At 57.0% G+C, this 22534-nt stretch overlaps 1 protein-coding gene across 2 annotated transcripts in view; it reads right to left on the bottom strand.

Annotated features, from left to right (window-relative positions):
* Positions 1 to 22064, bottom strand: part of heatr1 (HEAT repeat containing 1) — a 143561-nt gene extending 121497 nt beyond the window's left edge. For both annotated transcript variants that reach the window (XM_079261361.1, XM_079261362.1), the window contains exons 1-16: positions 22014 to 22064; positions 20587 to 20737; positions 20289 to 20505; positions 20052 to 20193; positions 19874 to 19975; positions 17936 to 18076; positions 17649 to 17860; positions 17448 to 17581; positions 17287 to 17374; positions 14818 to 14919; positions 14552 to 14669; positions 14366 to 14473; positions 14172 to 14270; positions 11554 to 11642; positions 11277 to 11464; positions 11062 to 11183 (exon numbers count right to left, since the gene is read on the bottom strand). In XM_079261361.1, coding sequence (XP_079117487.1) covers positions 11062 to 11183; positions 11277 to 11464; positions 11554 to 11642; positions 14172 to 14270; positions 14366 to 14473; positions 14552 to 14669; positions 14818 to 14919; positions 17287 to 17374; positions 17448 to 17581; positions 17649 to 17860; positions 17936 to 18076; positions 19874 to 19975; positions 20052 to 20193; positions 20289 to 20505; positions 20587 to 20728 — 2004 coding nt within the window. In that variant the 5' untranslated portion in view covers positions 20729 to 20737; positions 22014 to 22064. The remainder of the gene's footprint in view (positions 1 to 11061; positions 11184 to 11276; positions 11465 to 11553; positions 11643 to 14171; positions 14271 to 14365; positions 14474 to 14551; positions 14670 to 14817; positions 14920 to 17286; positions 17375 to 17447; positions 17582 to 17648; positions 17861 to 17935; positions 18077 to 19873; positions 19976 to 20051; positions 20194 to 20288; positions 20506 to 20586; positions 20738 to 22013) is intronic.
* Between the last annotated feature and the right edge of the window lie 470 nt (positions 22065 to 22534).

Raw genomic sequence — 22534 nt, 5'->3', positions numbered from 1 at the left:
ACCAGAGACCAGACCAGAGACCAGACCAGAGTCCAGACCAGAGACCAGACCAGAGTCCAGACCAGAGACCAGATAAGAGTCCAGGCCAGAGTCCAGACCACAGACCAGACCACAGACCAGACCACAGACCAGACCAGAGTCCAGACCACAGACCAGACCACAGACCAGACCAGAGTCTAGACCACAGACCAGACCAGAGTCCAGACCAGAGTCCAGACCAGAGACCAGACCACAGATCAGACCAGAGTCGAGACCAGAGTCCAGACCAGAGACCAGACCACAGACCAGACCAGAGTCCAGACCACAGACCAGACCAGAGTCCAGACCACAGACCAGACCAGAGTCCAGACCACAAACCAGACCAGAGTCCAGACAACAGACCAGACCAGAGTCCAGACCACAGACCAGACCAGAGTCCAGACCACAGACCAGACCAGAGTCCAGACCACAGACCAGACCAGAGTCCAGACCAGAGACCAGACCAGAGACCAGACCAGAGTCCAGACCACAGACCAGACCAGAGACCAGACCAGAGACCAGACCACAGACCAGACCAGAGACCAGATCAGAGTCCAGGCCAGAGTCCAGACCAGATACCAGATCAGAGACCAGACCAGAGTCCAGACCAGAGTCCAGACAACAGACCAGACCAGAGACCAGACCACAGACCAGACCAGAGACCAGACCACAGACCAGACCAGAGTCCAGACCACAGACCAGACCAGAGTCCAGACCACAGACCAGACCAGAGTCCAGACCACAGACCAGAGTCCAGACCAGAGACCAGACCAGAGTCCAGACCACAGACCAGACCAGAGACCAGACCAGAGTCCAGACCACAGACCAGACCAGAGACCAGACCACAGACCAGACAAGAGACCAGACCAGAGACCAGACCACAGACCAGACCAGAGACCAGACCAGTGTCCAGACCACAGACCAGACCAAAGTCCAGACCAGAGTCCAGACCAGAGACCAGACCAGTGTCAAGACCAGAGACCAGACCAGAGACCAGACCAGAGACCAGACCAGAGTCCAGACCAGAGTCCAGACCAAAGTCCAGACCAGAGACCAGATCAGTGTCCAGACCAGAGACCAGACCAGAGACCAGACCAGAGTCCAGACCACAGACCAGACCACAGACCAGACCAGAGTCCAGACCAGAGTCCAGACCACAGACTAGACGAGAGACCAGACCAGAGTCCAGACCAGATTCCAGACCAGAGTCCAGACCAGATACCAGACCAGAGACCAGACCAGAGTCCAGACAAGAGACCAGCCCAGAGTCCAGACCAGAGACCAGACCACAGACCAGACCAGAGTCCAGACCACAGACCAGACCAGAGACCAGAGACAAGACCACAGCCCAGACCACAGACCAGACCACAAACCAGACCAGAGACCAGACCAGAGTCCAGACCAGAGTCCAGACCACAGACCAGACCACAAACCAGACCAGAGTCCAGACCACAGACCAGACCAGAGTCCAGACCACAGACCAGACCAGAGTCCAGACCACAGACCAGACCAGAGTTCAGACCAGAGTTCAGACCACAGACCAAACCAGAGTCCAGACCAGAGACCAGACCAGAGACCAGATCAGAGTCCAGACCAGAGTCTAGACCACAGACCAGACCAGAGTCCAGACAACAGATCAGAACAGAGTCGAGACCAGAGTCGAGACCAGAGTCCAGACCAGAGACCAGACCAGAGACCAGACCACAGACCAGACCACAGACCAGACCAGAGTCCAGACCAGAGACCAGACCAGAGACCAAACCAGAGACCAGATCAGAGTCCAGACCAGAGACCAGACCAGAGTCCAGACCAGAGACCAGACCAGAGACCAGATCAGAGTCCAGGCCAGAGACCAGACAAGAGTCCAGACCAAAGACCAGACCAGAGTCCAGACCAGAGACCAGACCAGAGTCCAGACCACAGACCAGACCAGAGACCAGACCACAGACCAGACCAGAGTCCAGACCACAGACCAGACCAGACCAGAGTCCAGACCAGAGACCAGACCAGAGTCCAGACCAGAGTCTAGACCACAGACCAGACCAGAGTCCAGACCAGAGTCCAGACCAGAGACCAGACCACAGATCAGACCACAGATCAGACCAGAGTCGAGACCAGAGTCCAGACCAGAGACCAGACCAAAGACCAGACCAGAGTCCAGACCACAGACCAGACCAGAGTCCAGACCACAGACCAGACCAGAGTCCAGACCACAGACCAGACCAGAGTCCAGACCACAGACCAGACCACAGACCAGACAACAGACCAGACCAGAGTCCAGACCACAGACCAGACCAGAGACCAGACCACAGACCAGACCAGAGTCCAGACCAGAGTCCAGACCACAGACCAGACCAGAGTCCAGACAAGAGACCAGACCAGAGTCCAGACCACAGACCAGACCAGAGACCAGACCACAGACCAGACCAGAGTCCAGACCACAGACCAGACCAGAGTCCAGACCAGAGACCAGACCAGAGTCCAGACCAGAGACCAGACCACAGACCAGACCAGAGTCCAGACCACAGACCAGACCAGAGTCCAGACCAGAGACCAGACCACAGACCAGACCAGAGTCCAGACCAGAGTCCAGACCACAGACCAGACCAGAGTCGAGACCAGAGACCAGACAAGAGACAAGACCAGAGACCAGACCAGAGTCCAGACCACAGACCAGACCAGAGTCCAGACCAGAGACCAGACCACAGACCAGACCAGAGTCCAGACCAGAGTCCAGACCACAGACCAGACCAGAGTCCAGACCAGAGACCAGACAAGAGACCAGACCAGAGTCCAGACCACAGACCAGACCAGACCACAGACGAGACCAAAGACCAGACCACAGACCAGACCAGAGTCCAGACCACAGACCAGACCAGAGTCCAGACCAGAGACCAGACCACAGATCAGACCAGAGTCGAGACCAGAGTCCAGACCAGAGACCAGACCACAGACCAGACCAGAGTCCAGACCACAGACCAGACCAGAGTCCAGACCACAGACCAGAGTCCAGACCACAGACCAGACCACAGACCAGACCAGAGTCCAGACCACAGACCAGACCAGAGTCCAGACCAGAGACCAGACCAGAGACCAGACCAGAGTCCAGACCACAGACCAGACCAGAGTCCAGACCAGAGTCCAGACCAGAGTCCAGACCAGAGACCAGATCAGAGACCAGACCAGAGTCCAGACCAGAGACCAGACCACAGACCAGACCAGATCAGAGTCCAGGCCAGAGACCAGACCAGAGACCAGACCAGAGACAAGACAAGAGACCAGACAAGAGACCAGACCAGAGTCCAGACCAGAGACCAGACCAGAGACCAGACCACAGACCAGACCAGAGTCCAGACCACAGACAAGACCACAGACCAGACCAGAGTCCAGACCAGAGACCAGACCAGAGTCCAGACCAGAGTCCAGACCAGAGTCTAGACCACAGACCAGACCAGAGTCCAGACCAGAGTCCAGACCAGAGTCCAGACCAGAGACCAGACCAGAGTCGAGACCAGAGTCCAGACCAGAGTCGAGACCAGAGTCCAGACCAGAGACCAGACCAGAGACCAGACCAGAGTCCAGACCAGAGACCAGACCAGAGTCCAGACCAGAGACCAGATAAGAGTCCAGGCCAGAGTCCAGACCACAGACCAGACCACAGACCAGACCACAGACCAGACCAGAGTCCAGACCACAGACCAGACCACAGACCAGACCAGAGTCTAGACCACAGACCAGACCAGAGTCCAGACCAGAGTCCAGACCAGAGACCAGACCACAGATCAGACCAGAGTCGAGACCAGAGTCCAGACCAGAGACCAGACCACAGACCAGACCAGAGTCCAGACCACAGACCAGACCAGAGTCCAGACCACAGACCAGACCAGAGTCCAGACCACAAACCAGACCAGAGTCCAGACAACAGACCAGACCAGAGTCCAGACCACAGACCAGACCAGAGTCCAGACCACAGACCAGACCAGAGTCCAGACCACAGACCAGACCAGAGTCCAGACCAGAGACCAGACCAGAGACCAGACCAGAGTCCAGACCACAGACCAGACCAGAGACCAGACCAGAGACCAGACCAGAGACCAGACCAGAGACCAGATCAGAGTCCAGACCAGAGTCCAGACCAGATACCAGATCAGAGACCAGACCAGAGTCCAGCCCAGAGACCAGCCCAGAGTCCAGACCAGAGACCAGACCACAGACCAGACCAGAGTCCAGACCACAGACCAGACCAGAGTCCAGACCAGAGACCAGACCAGAGACAAGACCAGAGTCCAGACCACAGCCCAGACCACAGACCAGACCAGAGACCAGACCAGAGTCCAGACCAGAGTCCAGACCACAGACCAGACCACAAACCAGACCAGAGTCCAGACAACAGACCAGACCAGAGACCAGACCACAGACCAGACGAGAGTCCAGACCACAGACCAGACGAGAGTCCAGACCACAGACCAGACCAGAGTCCGGACCACAGACCAGACCAGAGACCAGACCAGAGACCAGACCAGAGACCAGACAAGAGACCAGACCAGAGTCCAGACCAGAGTCCAGACCACAGACCAGACCAGAGTCCAGACCACAGACCAGACCACAAACCAGACCAGAGTCCAGACCACAGACCAGACCAGAGACCAGACCACAGACCAGACGAGAGTCCAGACCACAGACCAGACCAGAGTCCAGACCACAGACCAGACCAGAGACCAGACCACAGACCAGACCAGAGTCCAGACCAGAGACCAGACCAGAGTCCAGACCACAGACCAGACCAGAGACCAGACCAGAGACCAGACCAGAGTCCAGACCACAGACCAGACCAGAGTCCAGACCAGAGACCAGACCAGAGTCCAGACCACAGACCAGACCACAGACCAGACAGGAGACCAGACAAGAGACCAGACCAGAGTCCAGACCAGAGTCCAGACCAGAGACCAGACCACAGACCAGACCAGAGACCAGATAAGAGTCCAGGCCAGAGTCCAGACCACAGACCAGACCAGAGTCCAGACCAGAGACCAGACCAGAGTCCAGACCAGAGTCCAGACCAGAGTCTAGACCACAGACCAGACCAGAGTCCAGACCAGAGTCCAGACCAGAGACCAGACCAGAGTCCAGACCAGAGACCAGACCACAGATCAGACCAGAGACCAGACCAGAGTCCAGACGAGAGTCCAGACCAGAGTCTAGACCACAGACCAGACCAGAGTCCAGACCAGAGTCCAGACCACAGACCAGACCAGAGTCCAGACCAGAGTCCAGACCAGAGACCAGACCACAGATCAGACCAGAGTCGAGACCAGAGTCCAGACCAGAGACCAGACCACAGACCAGACCAGAGTCCAGACCACAGACCAGACCAGAGTCCAGACCAGAGTCCAGACCAGAGTCCAGACAACAGACCAGACCAGAGACCAGACCACAGACCAGACCAGAGACCAGACCACAGACCAGACCAGAGTCCAGACCACAGACCAGACCACAGTCCAGACCACAGACCAGACCAGAGTCCAGACCACAGACCAGACCAGAGTCCAGACCACAGACCAGAGTCCAGACCAGAGACCAGACCAGAGTCCAGACCAGAGACCAGACCAGAGACCAGACCAGAGTCCAGACCAGAGTCCAGACCACAGACCAGACCAGAGTCCAGACCACAGACCAGACCACAAACCAGACCAGAGTCCAGACAACAGACCAGACCAGAGACCAGACCACAGACCAGACCAGAGTCCAGACCACAGACCAGACCAGAGACCAGACCACAGACCAGACCAGAGTCCAGACCAGAGACCAGACCAGAGTCCAGACCACAGACCAGACCAGAGACCAGACCAGAGTCCAGACCACAGACCAGACCACAGACCAGACAAGAGACCAGACAAGAGACCAGACCAGAGTCCAGACCAGAGTCCAGACCAGAGACCAGACCAGAGACCAGACCACAGACCAGACCAGAGACCAGATAAGAGTCCAGGCCAGAGTCCAGACCACAGACCAGACCAGAGACCAGACCACAGACCAGACCAGAGTCCAGACCACAGACCAGACCACAGACCAGACCAGAGTCCAGACCAGAGACCAGACCAGAGTCCAGACGAGAGTCCAGACCAGAGTCTAGACCACAGACCAGACCAGAGTCCAGACCAGAGTCCAGACCAGAGACCAGACCACAGATCAGACCAGAGTCGAGACCAGAGTCCAGACCAGAGTCTAGACCACAGACCAGACCAGTGTCCAGACCACAGACCAGACCAGAGTCCAGACCAGAGACCAGACCAGAGTCCAGACCAGAGACCAGACCAGAGTCCAGACAACAGACCAGACCAGAGACCAGACCACAGACCAGACCAGAGACCAGACCACAGACCAGACCAGAGTCCAGACCACAGACCAGACCAGAGTCCAGACCACAGACCAGAGTCCAGACCAGAGACCAGACCAGAGTCCAGACCACAGACCAGACCAGAGACCAGACCACAGACCAGACCAGAGACCAGACCAGAGTCCAGACCACAGACCAGACCAGAGACCAGACCACAGACCAGACAAGAGACCAGACCAGAGACCAGACCACAGACCAGACCAGAGACCAGACCAGTGTCCAGACCACAGACCAGACCAAAGTCCAGACCAGAGTCCAGACCAGAGACCAGACCAGTGTCTAGACCAGAGACCAGACCAGAGTCCAGACCACAGACCAGACCACAGACCAGACCAGAGTCCAGACCAGAGTCCAGACCACAGACTAGACGAGAGACCAGACCAGAGTCCAGACCAGATACCAGACCAGAGACCAGACCAGAGACCAGACCAGAGTCCAGCCCAGAGACCAGCCCAGAGTCCAGACCAGAGACCAGACCAGAGACCAGACCAGAGTCCAGACCACAGACCAGACCAGAGTCCAGACCACAGACCAGATCAGAGTCCAGACCACAGACCAGACCAGAGTCCAGACCACAGACCAGACCAGAGTCCAGACCAGAGACCAGACCAGAGACCAGACCAGAGTCCAGACCACAGACCAGACCAGAGACCAGACAAGAGACCAGACCAGAGACGCGACCAGAGACCAGACCAGAGACCAGACCAGAGACCAGACCACAGACCAGACCAGAGACCAGACCAGAGACCAGACCAGAGACCAGATCAGAGTCCAGGCCAGAGTCCAGACCACAGACCAGACGAGAGACCAGACCACAGACCAGACCAGAGTCCAGACCAGAGACCAGACCAGAGTCCAGACAAGAGACCAGACCAGAGTCCAGACCACAGACCAGACCAGAGTCCAGACCAGAGTCAAGACTACAGACCAGACCAGAGTCCAGACCACAGACCAGACCAGAGACCAGACCAGAGTCCAGACCACAGACCAGACCAAAGTCCAGACCAGAGACCAGATCAGTGTCCAGACCAGAGACCAGACCAGAGTCCAGACCACAGACCAGACCAGAGTCCAGACCAGAGTCCAGACCACAGACTAGACGAGAGACCAGACCAGAGTCCAGACCAGATTCCAGACCAGAGTCCAGACCAGATACCAGACCAGAGACCAGACCAGAGTCCAGACAAGAGACCAGCCCAGAGTCCAGACCAGAGACCAGACCACAGACCAGACCAGAGTCCAGACCACAGACCAGACCAGAGACCAGACCAGAGACAAGACCACAGCCCAGACCACAGCCCAGACCACAGACCAGACCAGAGACCAGACCAGAGTCCAGACCAGAGTCCAGACCACAGACCAGACCACAAACCAGACCAGAGTCCAGACCACAGACCAGACCAGAGACCAGACCACAGACCAGACCAGAGACCAGACCAGAGTCCAAACCACAGACCAGACCAGAGTCCAGACCAGAGACCAGACCAGAGACCAGACAAGAGACCAGACCAGAGTCCAGACCAGAGTCCAGACCACAGACCAGACCAGAGTCCAGACCACAGACCAGACCACAAACCAGACCAGAGTCCAGACAACAGACCAGACCAGAGACCAGACCACAGACCAGACGAGAGTCCAGACCACAGACCAGACCAGAGTCCAGACCACAGACCAGACCAGAGACCAGACCACAGACCAGACCAGAGTCCAGACCAGAGACCAGACCAGAGTCCAGACCACAGACCAGACCAGAGACCAGACCAGAGTCCAGACCACAGACCAGACCACAGACCAGACCACAGACCAGACAAGAGACCAGACCAGAGTCCAGACCAGAGTCCAGACCAGAGACCAGACCACAGACCAGACCAGAGACCAGACCACAGACCAGACCAGAGACCAGACCAGAGACCAGATAAGAGTCCAGGCCAGAGTCCAGACCACAGACCAGACCACAGACCAGACCAGAGTCCAGACCACAGACCAGACCACAGACCAGACCAGAGTCCAGACCAGAGACCAGACCAGAGTCCAGACGAGAGTCCAGACCAGAGTCTAGACCACAGACCAGACCAGAGTCCAGACCAGAGTCCAGACCAGAGACCAGACCACAGATCAGACCAGAGTCGAGACCAGAGTCCAGACCAGAGACCAGACCACAGACCACAGACCAGAGTCCAGACCACAGACCAGACCAGAGTCCAGACCACAAACCAGACCAGAGTCCAGACAACAGACCAGACCAGAGACCAGACCACAGACCAGACCAGAGACCAGACCACAGACCAGAGACCAGACCAGAGTCCAGACCAGAGACCAGACCAGAGACCAGACCAGAGACCAGACCAGAGTCCAGACCACAGACCAGACCAGAGACCAGACCACAGACCAGACCACAGACCAGACAAGAGACCAGACCAGAGACCAGAACACAGACCAGACCAGAGACCAGACCAGAGACCAGACCAGAGACCAGATCAGAGTCCAGGCCAGAGTCCAGACCACAGACCAGACCAGAGACCAGACCAGAGTCCAGACCAGAGACCAGACCAGAGTCCAGACCAGAGTCCAGACCAGAGTCCAGACCACAGACCAGACCAGAGTCCAGACCAGAGTCTAGACTACAGACCAGACCACAGACCAGACCAGAGTCCAGACCACAGACCAGACCAGAGTCCAGACCAGAGACCAGACTACAGACCAGACCACAGACCAGACCAGAGTCCAGACCACAGACCAGACCAGAGACCAGACCAGAGTCCAGACCACAGACCAGACCAAAGTCCAGACCAGAGTCCAGACCAGAGACCAGATCAGTGTCCAGACCAGAGACCAGACCAGAGTCCAGACCACAGACCAGACCAGAGTCCAGACCAGAGTCCAGACCACAGACTAGACGAGAGACCAGACCAGAGTCCAGACCAGATTCCAGACCAGAGTCCAGACCAGAGTCCAGACCAGAGACCAGACTACAGACCAGACCACAGACCAGACCAGAGTCCAGACCACAGACCAGACCAGAGTCCAGACCAGAGACCAGACTACAGACCAGACCACAGACCAGACCAGAGTCCAGACCACAGACCAGACCAGAGACCAGACCAGAGTCCAGACCACAGACCAGACCAAAGTCCAGACCAGAGTCCAGACCAGAGTCCAGACCACAGACCAGACCAAAGTCCAGACCAGAGTCCAGACCAGAGACCAGACCAGAGACCAGACCACAGACCAGACCACAGACCAGACCACAGACCAGACCAGAGTCCAGACCAGAGTCCAGACCACAGACTAGACGAGAGACCAGACCAGAGTCCAGACCAGATTCCAGACCAGAGACCAGACCAGAGTCCAGCCCAGAGACCAGACCAGAGACCAGACCAGAGACCAGACCAGAGTCCAGACCACAGACCAGACCAGAGTCCAGACCAGAGACCAGACCAGAGACAAGACCAGAGTCCAGACCACAGCCCAGACCACAGACCAGACCAGAGACCAGACCAGAGTCCAGACCAGAGTCCAGACCACAGACCAGACCACAGACCAGACCAGAGTCCAGACAACAGACCAGACCAGAGACCAGACCACAGACCAGACGAGAGTCCAGACCACAGACCAGACCAGAGTCCAGACCAGAGACCAGACCCAGACCAGAGTCCAGACCAGAGTCCAGACCACAGACCAGACCAGAGACCAGACCCAGACCAGAGTCCAGACCACAGTCCAGACCAGAGTCCAGACCAGAGTCCAGACCAGAGTCCAGACCACAGACCAGACCAGAGTCCAGACCAGAGACCAGACCACAGACCAGACCAGAGTCCAGACCAGAGTCCAGACCAGAGACCAGACCAGAGTCCAGACCACAGACCAGACCAGAGACCAGACCAGAGACCAGACCACAGACCAGACCAGAGTCCAGACCAGTCCAGACCACAGACCAGACCAGAGTCCAGACCAGTCCAGACCACAGACCAGACCAGAGACCAGACCAGAGACCAGACCACAGACCAGACCAGAGTCCAGACCAGTCCAGACCAGCTGCCAGTGGAGATGAAACTTTCACCAAATATAGAAACTTTTAAATCCAGGTTAAAAACATTTCTTTTCTCATGCAGGACATCTGCACAGAAACCTTTACTTAATTCTGCTTTTAATTACTTTAATATAATTTATGATTTTATTTTCTTTTATGCTTTTTTTCTGTCATGTTATTAATGTTTCATGTTTCACTTTGAATTGTTTTGTACATGAAAGGTACAAATAAACTAATGAATGCCTTATGAATGAAAATTACTGTGTTTTTCGGGTCACTTTTAAAAAAGCTGCTCATTTTCACGAAATATGTGCCTGAAGAAATCCACCGCAGCACAGATTAGCACACAGAGTCACAAAAGTTCCAACGGGGGGTCGGGGGGGGGGTATGATGAAAAGTTACTGGTGCAGTACTGAATACTGAACCGATGACCCCCCCCCACTGCTTTCTTATCTATACTCATCCAAAATGGAATTAAAAGGTCTGAAAGGGAAACATTTCTTTCTTCTTTCCTCTCCTGCATCAACGCTTCCCGGGGCGTTGGAGCAGCTCCATTCTACGCCCAGAACCAGAACCAGAACCAGAACCAGTCAGATAAATACTGAAAGGGACTCACAGCATCCCGTTTGGAAAAGTGCTCCATGTCCGCCATGTTCCTGGTCAGCGTGGCGATGAGGCGCTGGTTGGCCAAACCAACCCAGTCTGGTTCAGAGCTCCTCTTCATCACCTGGTCCAGCTCTGTTTGGACATCACAAACAGGTTCAGACTGGTTTCCTCCCAGTTCATGATGGGGTTTAACCCTTCAGGGTGACAGGGAACTATGGGCATCACCTTCAGCCCAGTTCAGGGCCAGCGGATTCTGGGCGAGGAGGGAGGAGCGGGCGACGGTCCTGGCGAGGCCGAGCTGGGTGGAGGTGACCACCAGGCAGGGAAGCAGCTTCCAGCTGGTTTTCTCTGCATCCCTTTTTCCCAGCCGGGGGTCTGACAGTAAACGCACCGCCTCAGTCAGGACAGGCAGCCTGAAGCACACGACACAAAGCTCAGAGTTACAGAGGGTTCCTGAAGGCAACGCACCACCCGCTGACCTTACAGTGTGTACTTCACTGACCACTGCTCGCCATCCGACAGATTCCTTCTGTGCAGCAGAGACATTAAACACGCCACGGTGTCCTCCGCGTCCAAAACCTCCACCAGCATCTGGAAAACAGCCAGAGGCGTGTGGCGTAACCGGAGTCAACGCGCCGACGTGACCGGAGTCAACGCGCCGGCGTGACCGGAGTCAACGCGCCGACGTGACCGGAGTCAACGCGCCGACGTGACCGGAGTCAACGCGCCGACGTGACCGGAGTCAACGCGCCGACGTGACCGGAGTCAACGCGCCGACGTGACCGGAGTCAACGCGCCGACGTGACCGGAGTCAACGCGCCGACGGCGTGTGTGGCGTAACCGGAGTCAACGTGCCGGCGGCGTGTGTGGCGTAACCGGAGTCAACGTGCCGGCGGCGTGTGTGGCGTAACCGGAGTCACCGTGCCGGCGGCGTGTGTGGCGTAACCGGAGTCACCGTGCCGGCGGCGTGTGTGGCGTAACCGGAGTCAACGTGCCGGCGGCGTGTGTGGCGTAACCGGAGTCACCGTGCCGGCGGCGTGTGTGGCGTAACCGGAGTCAACGTGCCGGCGGCGTGTGTGGCGTAACCGGAGTCACCGTGCCGGCGGCGTGTGTGGCGTAACCGGAGTCACCGTGCCGGCGGCGTGTGGCGTAACCGGAGTCACCGTGCCGGCGGCGTGTGTGGCGTAACCGGAGTCAACGTGCCGGCGGCGTGTGTGGCGTAACCGGAGTCAACGTGCCGGCGGCGTGTGGCGTAACCGGAGTCAACGTGCCGGCGGCGTGTGTGGCGTAACCGGAGTCAACGTGCCGGCGGCGTGTGTGGCGTAACCGGAGTCAACGTGCCGGCGGCGTGTGGCGTAACCGGAGTCAACGTGCCGGCGGCGTGTGTGGCGTAACCGGAGTCACCGTGCCGGCGGCGTGTGTGGCGTAAGCGGAGTCACCGTGCCGGCGGCGTGTGTGGCGTAAGCGGAGTCAACGTGCCGGCGGCGTGTGTGGCGTAAGCGGAGTCACCGTGCCGGCGGCGTGTGTGGCGTAACCGGAGTCACCGTGCCGGCGGCGTGTGTGGCGTAAGCGGAGTCAACGTGCCGGCGGCGTGTGTGGCGTAAGCGGAGTCACCGTGCCGGCGGCGTGTGGCGTAACCGGAGTCACCGTGCCGGCGGCGTGTGGCGTAACCGGAGTCAACGTGCCGGCGGCGTGTGTGGCGTAACCGGAGTCACCGTGCCGGCGGCGTGTGTGGCGTAACCGGAGTCACCGTGCCGGCGGCGTGTGGCGTAACCGGAGTCAACGTGCCGGCGGCGTGTGTGGCGTAACCGGAGTCAACGTGCCGGCGGCGTGTGTGGCGTAACCGGAGTCACCGTGCCGGCGGCGTGTGGCGTAACCGGAGTCAACGTGCCGGCGGCGTGTGGCGTAACCGGAGTCACCGTGCCGGCGGCGTGTGTGGCGTAACCGGAGTCAACGTGCCGGCGGCGTGTGTGGCGTAACCGGAGTCAACGTGCCGGCGGCGTGTGGCGTAACCGGAGTCAACGTGCCGGCGGCGTGTGTGGCGTAACCGGAGTCAACGTGCCGGCGGCGTGTGTGGCGTAACCGGAGTCAACGTGCCGGCGGCGTGTGTGGCGTAACCGGAGTCAACGTGCCGGCGGCGTGTGTGGCGTAACCGGAGTCACCGTGCCGGCGGCGTGTGTGGCGTAACCGGAGTCAACGTGCCGGCGGCGTGTGTGGCGTAACCGGAGTCACCGTGCCGGCGGCGTGTGGCGTAACCGGAGTCAACGTGCCGGCGGCGTGTGGCGTAACCGGAGTCACCGTGCCGGCGGCGTGTGTGGCGTAACCGGAGTCACCGTGCCGGCGGCGTGTGGCGTAACCGGAGTCAACGTGCCGGCGGCGTGTGGCGTAACCGGAGTCAACGTGCCGGCGGCGTGTGGCGTAACCGGAGTCAACGTGCCGGCGGCGTGTGTGGCGTAACCGGAGTCACCGTGCCGGCGGCGTGTGGCGTAACCGGAGTCAACGTGCCGGCGGCGTGTGGCGTAACCGGAGTCAACGTGCCGGCGGCGTGTGTGGCGTAACCGGAGTCAACGTGCCGGCGGCGTGTGGCGTAACCGGAGTCAACGTGCCGGCGGCGTGTGGCGTAACCGGAGTCACCGTGCCGGCGGCGTGTGTGGCGTAACCGGAGTCACCGTGCCGGCGGCGTGTGTGGCGTAACCGGAGTCAACGTGCCGGCGGCGTGTGTGGCGTAACCGGAGTCAACGTGCCGGCGGCGTGTGTGGCGTAACCGGAGTCAACGTGCCGGCGGCGTGTGTGGCGTAACCGGAGTCACCGTGCCGGCGGCGTGTGGCGTAACCGGAGTCAACGTGCCGGCGGCGTGTGTGGCGTAACCGGAGTCACCGTGCCGGCGGCGTGTGGCGTAACCGGAGTCAACGTGCCGGCGGCGTGTGGCGTAACCGGAGTCAACGTGCCGGCGGCGTGTGTGGCGTAACCGGAGTCAACGTGCCGGCGGCGTGTGGCGTAACCGGAGTCAACGTGCCGGCGGCGTGTGGCGTAACCGGAGTCAACGTGCCGGCGGCGTGTGTGGCGTAACCGGAGTCAACGTGCCGGCGGCGTGTGGCGTAACCAGGCCACATCACTGACCTGCAGAACCTTCAGCGTGGCGCCGACCACCGCTGCCACATCGTCCTGGAGACGGTCCGCCACCGTGTCTCTCAGGAAGGTTTCGTCCAAACTCTGCAGCTGATGACAGGGAATAGAAGATCAGACCTAGTCCTGGACCTGGACCCGGACCCAGACCCAGACCTGGACCCAGGACCAGGTGTGTTCTGACCTACCCGCCCAGAGGCGAGGACGGCGGCCAGATGCTCCAGGGCCAACACTCGGACGGACACCTGCGGGTGTTTCAGGCTGAGCAGTAGCGACGTGTCCGAGTCGCCGAGAATCTGCCGGCAGAAACACAAAGCGTTTCAACCCGTTCCGCGACAAACCCACTTCCTCAGACATCTCAGAAAAACCGGAACCTGGTATTTTCCGCTGCTCATGGACAGAGACAGGAACCGGTGGTACAGACGTTTCTTCTGCTCTTGGTCGACGTCGATCACATGACCTGCAAGGACGCCATCCAGAGCTCCACAGTACCTGATGGAGGACAAACACAGCTGACGTCCAGCGCTACCCTGGTGGTTTGTTACCTTTACCTGGAGTTCTGACCAATCACAGTCCAGCGTTGACGACACGCAGACTTAATGGATTCATTTAAAATCAGCTTTACCTTCAGTAGACGTACCTGGACTCAAACAGCCGAACAAGAGGCAGCAGGTGCTGGTCCAGAGCTGACAGGTCCTCCGTGGACCGCTCAGTCTGACTCAGATACCCATCCAGCAGCCACCTGCAGGAAAAACATCACATGATCTGAGACACCAACCAGTCCTCGTGGGCTCTGACTCCTCCAGCTAGACCGACTCATGTTCGGGTTAGACCGACTCGTGCCGGTTAGACCGACTCGTGCCGGTTAGACCGACTCGTGCGGGGTAGACCGACTCGTGCGGGGTAGACCGACTCGTTCGGGGTAGACCGACTCGTTCGGGGTAGACCGACTCGTTCGGGGTAGACCGACTCGTGCGGGGTAGACCGACTCGTGCGGGGTAGACCGACTCGTGCGGGGTAGACCGACTCGTGCGGGGTAGACCGACTCGTGCGGGTTAGACCGACTCGTGCGGGTTAGACCGACTCGTGCGGGTTAGACCGACTCGTTCTGAGTAGACCGACTCGTTCGGGGTAGACCGACTCGTGCGGGGTAGACCGACTCGTGCGGGGTAGACCGACTCGTTCTGGGTAGACCGACTCGTGCGGGTTAGACCGACTCGTGCGGGTTAGACCGACTCGTTCTGGGGTAGACCGACTCGTGCGGGGTAGACCGACTCGTGCGGGGTAGACCGACTCGTGCGGGGTAGACCGACTCGTGCGGGGTAGACCGACTCGTGCGGGGTAGACTGACTCGTGCGGGTTAGACCGACTCGTTCGGGTTAGACCGACTCGTTCTGGGTAGACCGACTCGTTCTGGGTAGACCGACTCGTTCTGGGTAGACCGACTCGTGCGGGTTAGACTGACTCGTTCTGGGTAGACTGACTCGTGCGGGTTAGACCGACTCGTTCTGGGTAGACCGACTCGTTCTGGGTAGACTGACTCGTGCGGGTTAGACCGACTCGTTCTGGGTAGACCGACTCGTTCTGGGTAGACCGACTCGTTCTGGGTAGACCGACTCGTGCGGGTTAGACTGACTCGTGCGGGGTAGACTGACTCGTGCGGGTTAGACTGACTCGTTCTGGGTAGACTGACTCGTGCGGGTTAGACTGACTCGTTCTGGGTAGACTGACTCGTGCGGGTTAGACTGACTCGTGCGGGTTAGACTGACTCGTGCGGGTTAGACTGACTCGTGCGGGGTAGACTGACTCGTGCGGGTTAGACTGACTCGTTCTGGGTAGACTGACTCGTGCGGGTTAGACTGACTCGTTCTGGGTAGACTGACTCGTGCGGGTTAGACTGACTCGTTCTGGGTAGACTGACTCGTGCGGGTTAGACTGACTCGTTCTGGGTAGACCGACTCGTTCTGGGTAGACCGACTCGTTCTGGGTAGACTGACTCGTGCGGGTTAGACCGACTCGTTCTGGGTAGACTGACTCGTGCGGGTTAGACTGACTCGTTCTGGGTAGACTGACTCGTGCGGGTTAGACTGACTCGTTCTGGGTAGACCGACTCGTTCTGGGTAGACCGACTCGTTCTGGGTAGACTGACTCGTGCGGGTTAGACCGACTCGTTCTGGGTAGACCGACTCGTTCTGGGTAGACCGACTCGTTCTGGGTAGACCGACTCGTGCGGGGTAGACTGACTCGTTCTGGGTAGACTGACTCGTGCGGGTTAGACTGACTCGTTCTGGGTAGACTGACTCGTGCGGGTTAGACTGACTCGTGCGGGGTAGACTGACTCGTGCGGGGTAGACTGACTCGTGCGGGGTAGACTGACTCGTGCGGGTTAGACCGACTCGTTCTGGTTAGACCGACTCGTTCTGGGTAGACTGACTCGTGCGGGTTAGACTGACTCGTTCTGGGTAGACTGACTCGTGCGGGTTAGACTGACTCGTGCGGGTTAGACCGACTCGTTCTGGGTAGACTGACTCGTGCGGGTTAGACTGACTCGTGCGGGTTAGACTGACTCGTTCTGGGTAGACTGACTCGTGCGGGTTAGACTGACTCGTTCTGGGTAGACTGACTCGTGCGGGGTAGACTGACTCGTGCGGGTTAGACCGACTCGTTCTGGGTAGACTGACTCGTGCGGGTTAGACTGACTCGTGCGGGTTAGACCGACTCGTGCGGGTTAGACCGACTCGTGCGGGTTAGACCGACTCGTGCGGGTTAGACCGACTCGTTCTGGGTAGACTGACTCGTGCGGGGTAGACTGACTCGTGCGGGTTAGACTGACTCGTTCTGGGTAGACTGACTCGTGCGGGTTAGACTGACTCGTTCTGGGTAGACTGACTCGTGCGGGTTAGACTGACTCGTGCGGGTTAGACTGACTCGTGCGGGTTAGACTGACTCGTTCTGGGTAGACTGACTCGTGCGGGTTAGACTGACTCGTTCTGGGTAGACTGACTCGTGCGGGTTAGACTGACTCGTGCGGGTTAGACCGACTCGTTCTGGGTAGACTGACTCGTGCGGGTTAGACTGACTCGTGCGGGTTAGACTGACTCGTGCTTACCGGGCCAGGGTCTGATCCAGGCCCTTGGTCAGGGGGACAGACTTCAGGATGGACTCCAACACGGTGAGACGGTCCATCTCCAGCTCAGCTGTGAGAGACAGACAGGTAAGCTGACCTCTGATGCAGCGCCGTACACTGGATCGTGGTGGTCCAGGACTCACCTGAGCTGCTGATGAAGACGGCATGGAGGAGGTGAGGCAGCAGGTACCGCAGCAGAGGGCTGACATCGTGAGTCAGCGCCATGACTTGAAGAGTGGAGACCAGCGTCGCCATGGAGCACAAATGGCCGGCAACTCTGAACACACAAGGCGACAGCTGAGAGACCTGCACTGAGCATGCTCAGAAAGTGCCCCCGCACCTACCTAGAACCGGCGGCTCCCTCCTCCTGGTTCTGCAGCAGCACAATGAGGCAGCCCAGCCCCTCTTTGGACACAACAGGCTCTTTGAGCAGAGACTTGGCGACATGTACAGCGAGACTGTCAACCAGACTCGCCTCCATCACCACCTTCACCGCCAGCTGGCACACGATCATGTAGGTGGCGGCTTTGTAGTCCACCAGGGACGACCGGAGACCCTACAGGACGACAAGGAGGATTCAATGTGGAACAGATACGTCATCAATCATCACAAACAGATGGTGGAGGGTTACCTTCTGGATGTACGGCAGCAGTTTCGCCACGATGGCGTCAGAAACTTTGTCTACGGCGTGCAGAGCAGAGACGATGGTGGACGCGTAGAAGGAGAAGACGACTCTGAGCTGAGAGAAGCTCTCCGTGTGACCAGAAAAAGCCTGAGAAGAAAGGTTCCCTTTAACAACTCAGCCTTCTTCTTTTTTTTTTTTTGCTGTGTTGCTGAGCAAATTTACTTTGCCAAGCGGAGCATTACTGGTATGATGATCCCGTGATTTTCTAGATTTTTATTTCTTTATTTATTTTGAGTAAATTTTTGAGTTTCTACTGCTGGACCAGACCAGAGAGGATAGGAGCAACAGAAAGATAAATGGAAAGAGAAAGAAAACACCTCATTGAGAGAGTGGAAGAGAGAGAGAGAAAAAAGAAAGAGATAGAAAGAGAAAGAAGGAAAAATCAGACGTCTGCATAAACGTACGCATATACACCCATACGCATTTGCCTATATAGACGCATGTACCTACATATTCACACACACAGACACAAACAGTCCAGTTTTAGATTCTTATTCCCCCTGCAGAGGACTAGACTATCAAGTGTCAACAGCACCATAAACTATCAGGTTAAATATCAATGGGAGACAAAGAAAACAAGTTGCTGTTCGTGAATAATCCTGTAGATAACTCAGTGACTGTGTCACATGCAGAACATACAGAGTGGAACGTGTTCAGAGAAGAGAGATCATGCCAATGTGACCCCGCCCACACAAAGGCAAGACGCAGGCCAGGAGGACCCTGAGACCCGGGTGACCGGTAGCCACCCCCAAGCACAGGATACAACCACCCCACTCAGCTATGGACCCACCCGGGAGGCAGCGGAGGGGAGCCCCAGCCGGTCAGGGGGAACAGGCCCCAGCGGGCCCAGACCGGCAGGAACCGGCCCCGCCAGGCACCTGCTGCCCAGGGCAGACAGAGCACAGGCCCCAGGGCCCCAAGAGCCCAAAGGTAACCCCAACCCCCCGTGGGCAGAGGGTCCAGCCCACACCAATGGAGAGCCAGGATCCCCAGACAGCCACCGAGTGGGGGCCAGGCTGCACCCCAGGAGCCGCGCTCCCGTAGCAGAAGATCCCCCCCACCCCACACACACACACAGTAAGGCCCCGATCAGGGCCTTACTGTGGCAGTAACCCCACCATGTTTGGGAGAGGGACTGCCTAAGCGGCCCCGCCCACCATACACTGCATGGCCCGCCCCCCAAAACATGTCCATGAGTTGTCAGTGTGTTTTTTGTGATATGGTGTCTAAGTGTAATTAAAACTGCTCAGTCTTCATCTAGACACGGGTCGAGTCTTCGGACTCACCTGGATGGAGCGGGTTGCCATGGTGCAGATAAAGTCCAGGACTCACCTGGATGGAGCGGGTTGCCATGGTGCAGATAAAGTCCAGGACTCACCTGGATGGAGCGGGTTGCCATGGTGCAGATAAAGTCCAGGACTCACCTGGATGGAGCGGGTTGCCATGGTGCAGATAAAGTCCAGGACTCACCTGGATGGAGCGGGTTGCCATGGTGCAGATAAAGTCCAGGACTCACCTGGATGGAGCGGGTTGCCATGGTGCAGATAAAGTCCAGGACTCACCTGGATGGAGCGGGTTGCCATGGTGCAGATAAAGTCCAGGACTCACCTGGATGGAGCGGGTTGCCATGGTGCAGATAAAGTCCAGGACTCACCTGGATGGAGCGGGTTGCCATGGTGCAGATAAAGTCCAGGACTCACCTGGATGGAGCGGGTTGCCATGGTGCAGATAAAGTCCAGGACTCACCTGGATGGAGCGGGTTGCCATGGTGCAGATAAAGTCCAGGACTCACCTGGATGGAGCGGGTTGCCATGGTGCAGATAAAGTCCAGGACTCACCTGGATGGAGCGGGTTGCCATGGTGCAGATAAAGTCCAGGACTCACCTGGATGGAGCGGGTTGCCATGGTGCAGATAAAGTCCAGGAAGCTCAGGTCAGAGTAGCAGTGAGCAATCAAAGCGCCTCTGGAGAGCGGCACGCCAGGTTTCTGAAAGAGCCACAGAGACCGTTACAGACAGAACCTGGAGCCGGTCCGACTGGGTCCAGCGGGGTTGGGGCCAGACCTGCAGACCCTGCAGCCAGTTCCAGCGGTTGGTGGAGTCCTTGATCCTCAGCAACTGCAGAACTCTGACGAAGACGTTGGTGTTGTGGTACGGAAGGATGCAGGAGACGAGGACGTCTGTGTTGTACCGATGGATGTGGAAGCTGCATGTAGACATAGATCATCATCATCATCCTCCTCCCTCCCAGGAGGAGCTCCATGTGTGTGTCTGAGTGTGTGTGTGTGTGTGTGAGCATACCGGTGAATCAGCCACTCCATACACTTCTGAGCAGGTTTGAGGAGGAAGAAGGGGCAGAGTCTGGTGAGGAAGAGCGAGATGCTGGCGTCCAGCTTGTCATTGACGTCTCTGGACTGCACGCTGCGCTCCAGAGTCATGCAGGCAGGGCTGAACAGCGTGTCCTGGAACTCCAGGAACGCAGGTTCGATCCCCAGCAGCTCCTCCAGCCCTGTGCAGCCTGGAGGATGAGGACAGCATGGTTACCAGGGAGATTGACGTCAGAACCTGAGCGGTCTGGACGGGTCCGGCCGGGACTCACCGAGGGCGTAGAAGGTGCTGCGGTCCATGGTCGCAGCATCTCTGGGGTCAAAGAGCAGCGAGGCAACCTCTCTGCGGCTCAGCAGATCGGGACTGCTCTGAGGCAGCGCCAGTCTCTTCAGCTGGTTGGCCAACGACGTCATGGCGATGACCTAAAACATCACGCACGTTACGCACCACAGTCACGTGTCAAGGTCCAGCCTTAAGCCTGTTCCATCCTCCACGTGAAGCCAGAACTTTTTCCTTGTTCTCGAGGCTCCGAGAAGAAAATGACGTCATTTTCTTCTCGCGGACGTGTTTGAGGACAGTTCTTGACACACCGGGCTGCAGAACTTTTTTCTTGCGGGGCTGCGAGAAGTATGGTGTGATTGGTCGGACATGTGAGGTGGGCGTGGTTAACACAGAGAAAACAGGAAGCGGAGTTGCTGCTTCCGTGTGTTTGCTGTTGCAGGTAAAACGGATTGTTTTAATAAAACAGCTGATCGAGGTGGTGAGAAAGTACCAACATTTTTACATGTGGCGTTAAAACACTCGGACCCAGCTGCGTGCACGACCCGCCCTGCCGCGTGCACGACCCGCCCTGCCGCGTGCACGAAGCTGCTCGTTAAATATGAAAGTAGAAACTCGGAGAGCGGAAACCTCCACCAAGCACAATGTCTAAGAATCCTTTTAAAACATTCCTGGATCCAAACGGTGATCCGGATCACCACCAGAATTTAATCACTTCTTCATTTCTACATTTGCAACAACTCTTGAAATATTTATAAAATCCCTCCGTAACCTTTTAAGTTATCTTGCGCAAAAAGACGCCGGGAAAACAACCTCCTCGGTGGAGGTAACAGCCGGGTTCATCGCACATGAAGCAGACATCGCCCCCCCGCAGTGACCCCTCCCCGCTGCAGACCTGCTTCTCCTGGAGGATGGATGGACCTGCCGAAAGAGACGTTTTTTCTTGTTCTTGCAGCCTCGAGAACAAGAACTCAGTTCTTGCTTCTTGTGGAGGATGGAACAGGCTTGAGGCTTTCTGCACCAACCAGAATCAGCTCCTGGGAGGACTTTCTGCTCATTTCCAGGCTGATTCTGTCTTTCTGACCAGAGATGAATGATGCAGTGTGATCTGTCATGGACTAGCTAATGAAGAAACGCTTTATTACGTCCTGATTCAGCAGAAATATTGTTTTCATGTTTTGTACCCTGTTTGCATCTAAAACCGTGTCTAACTCATATCACACATAAACACCATGTATGTGCTGCATTTACTGACTTTGTAACAGTTTTCTATTAGCATGTAGCTTAGCTGCAAAGCTAACAGCATGCTAGTTTCTGTAACGCTGCCACGCGCCGAGTTTAAACCAGAACTTCAACCAACATTTTCTGACCAACATCTACATCACAAACCAGAGTGTGGACCAAATGAACAAGTCTAACCTGGTTCCTGTGGCTCCTGTAGAAAACACACGTGGACACGTGGCCGCCGGATCACCTGAAGGATTCTACATCCGGGTCACGTGGTGCTTTTCAGACCATTCACTCCTACTCACTTCCGTCTTCGTCTGCGGCCATTAAAAAAACAAAAAACAAACATTAAACGGTTCCGTTTCTGTTTTTAAATCCAAATATCACAGACATATCAGACTGTAGAGAGAAATCGATTCTAATAAAACAGCTTTGTGGATCTGTCCATAGATGATTTCCTGTTTCACACAAGATAAATCTAACTTTCACATCAGAAAAACAAAATGCACAAATACTATATTTAATAAATAATCATTCTTTCTTCTTGTTTATATTTTCTGTGAACAACCACAGTTGGTGTGAGTGGATGGCTTGTATTGTGCGATGTTTGGAAAGACTTGTCTGTGAATCAAGTTTCCCCATTCAGGACAATAAATTGCAAGACTTAAAATGAATGAGCCAACAGCATATATGTAATATTTTGTTTTGTGTTT

This window comes from Telmatherina bonti (assembly GCF_933228915.1).
Source record: "Telmatherina bonti genome assembly, chromosome: 21".
In the NCBI taxonomy this organism is placed as follows: Eukaryota; Metazoa; Chordata; class Actinopteri; order Atheriniformes; family Telmatherinidae; genus Telmatherina; species Telmatherina bonti.
This window is presented reverse-complemented; position numbering and strand designations above follow the sequence as displayed.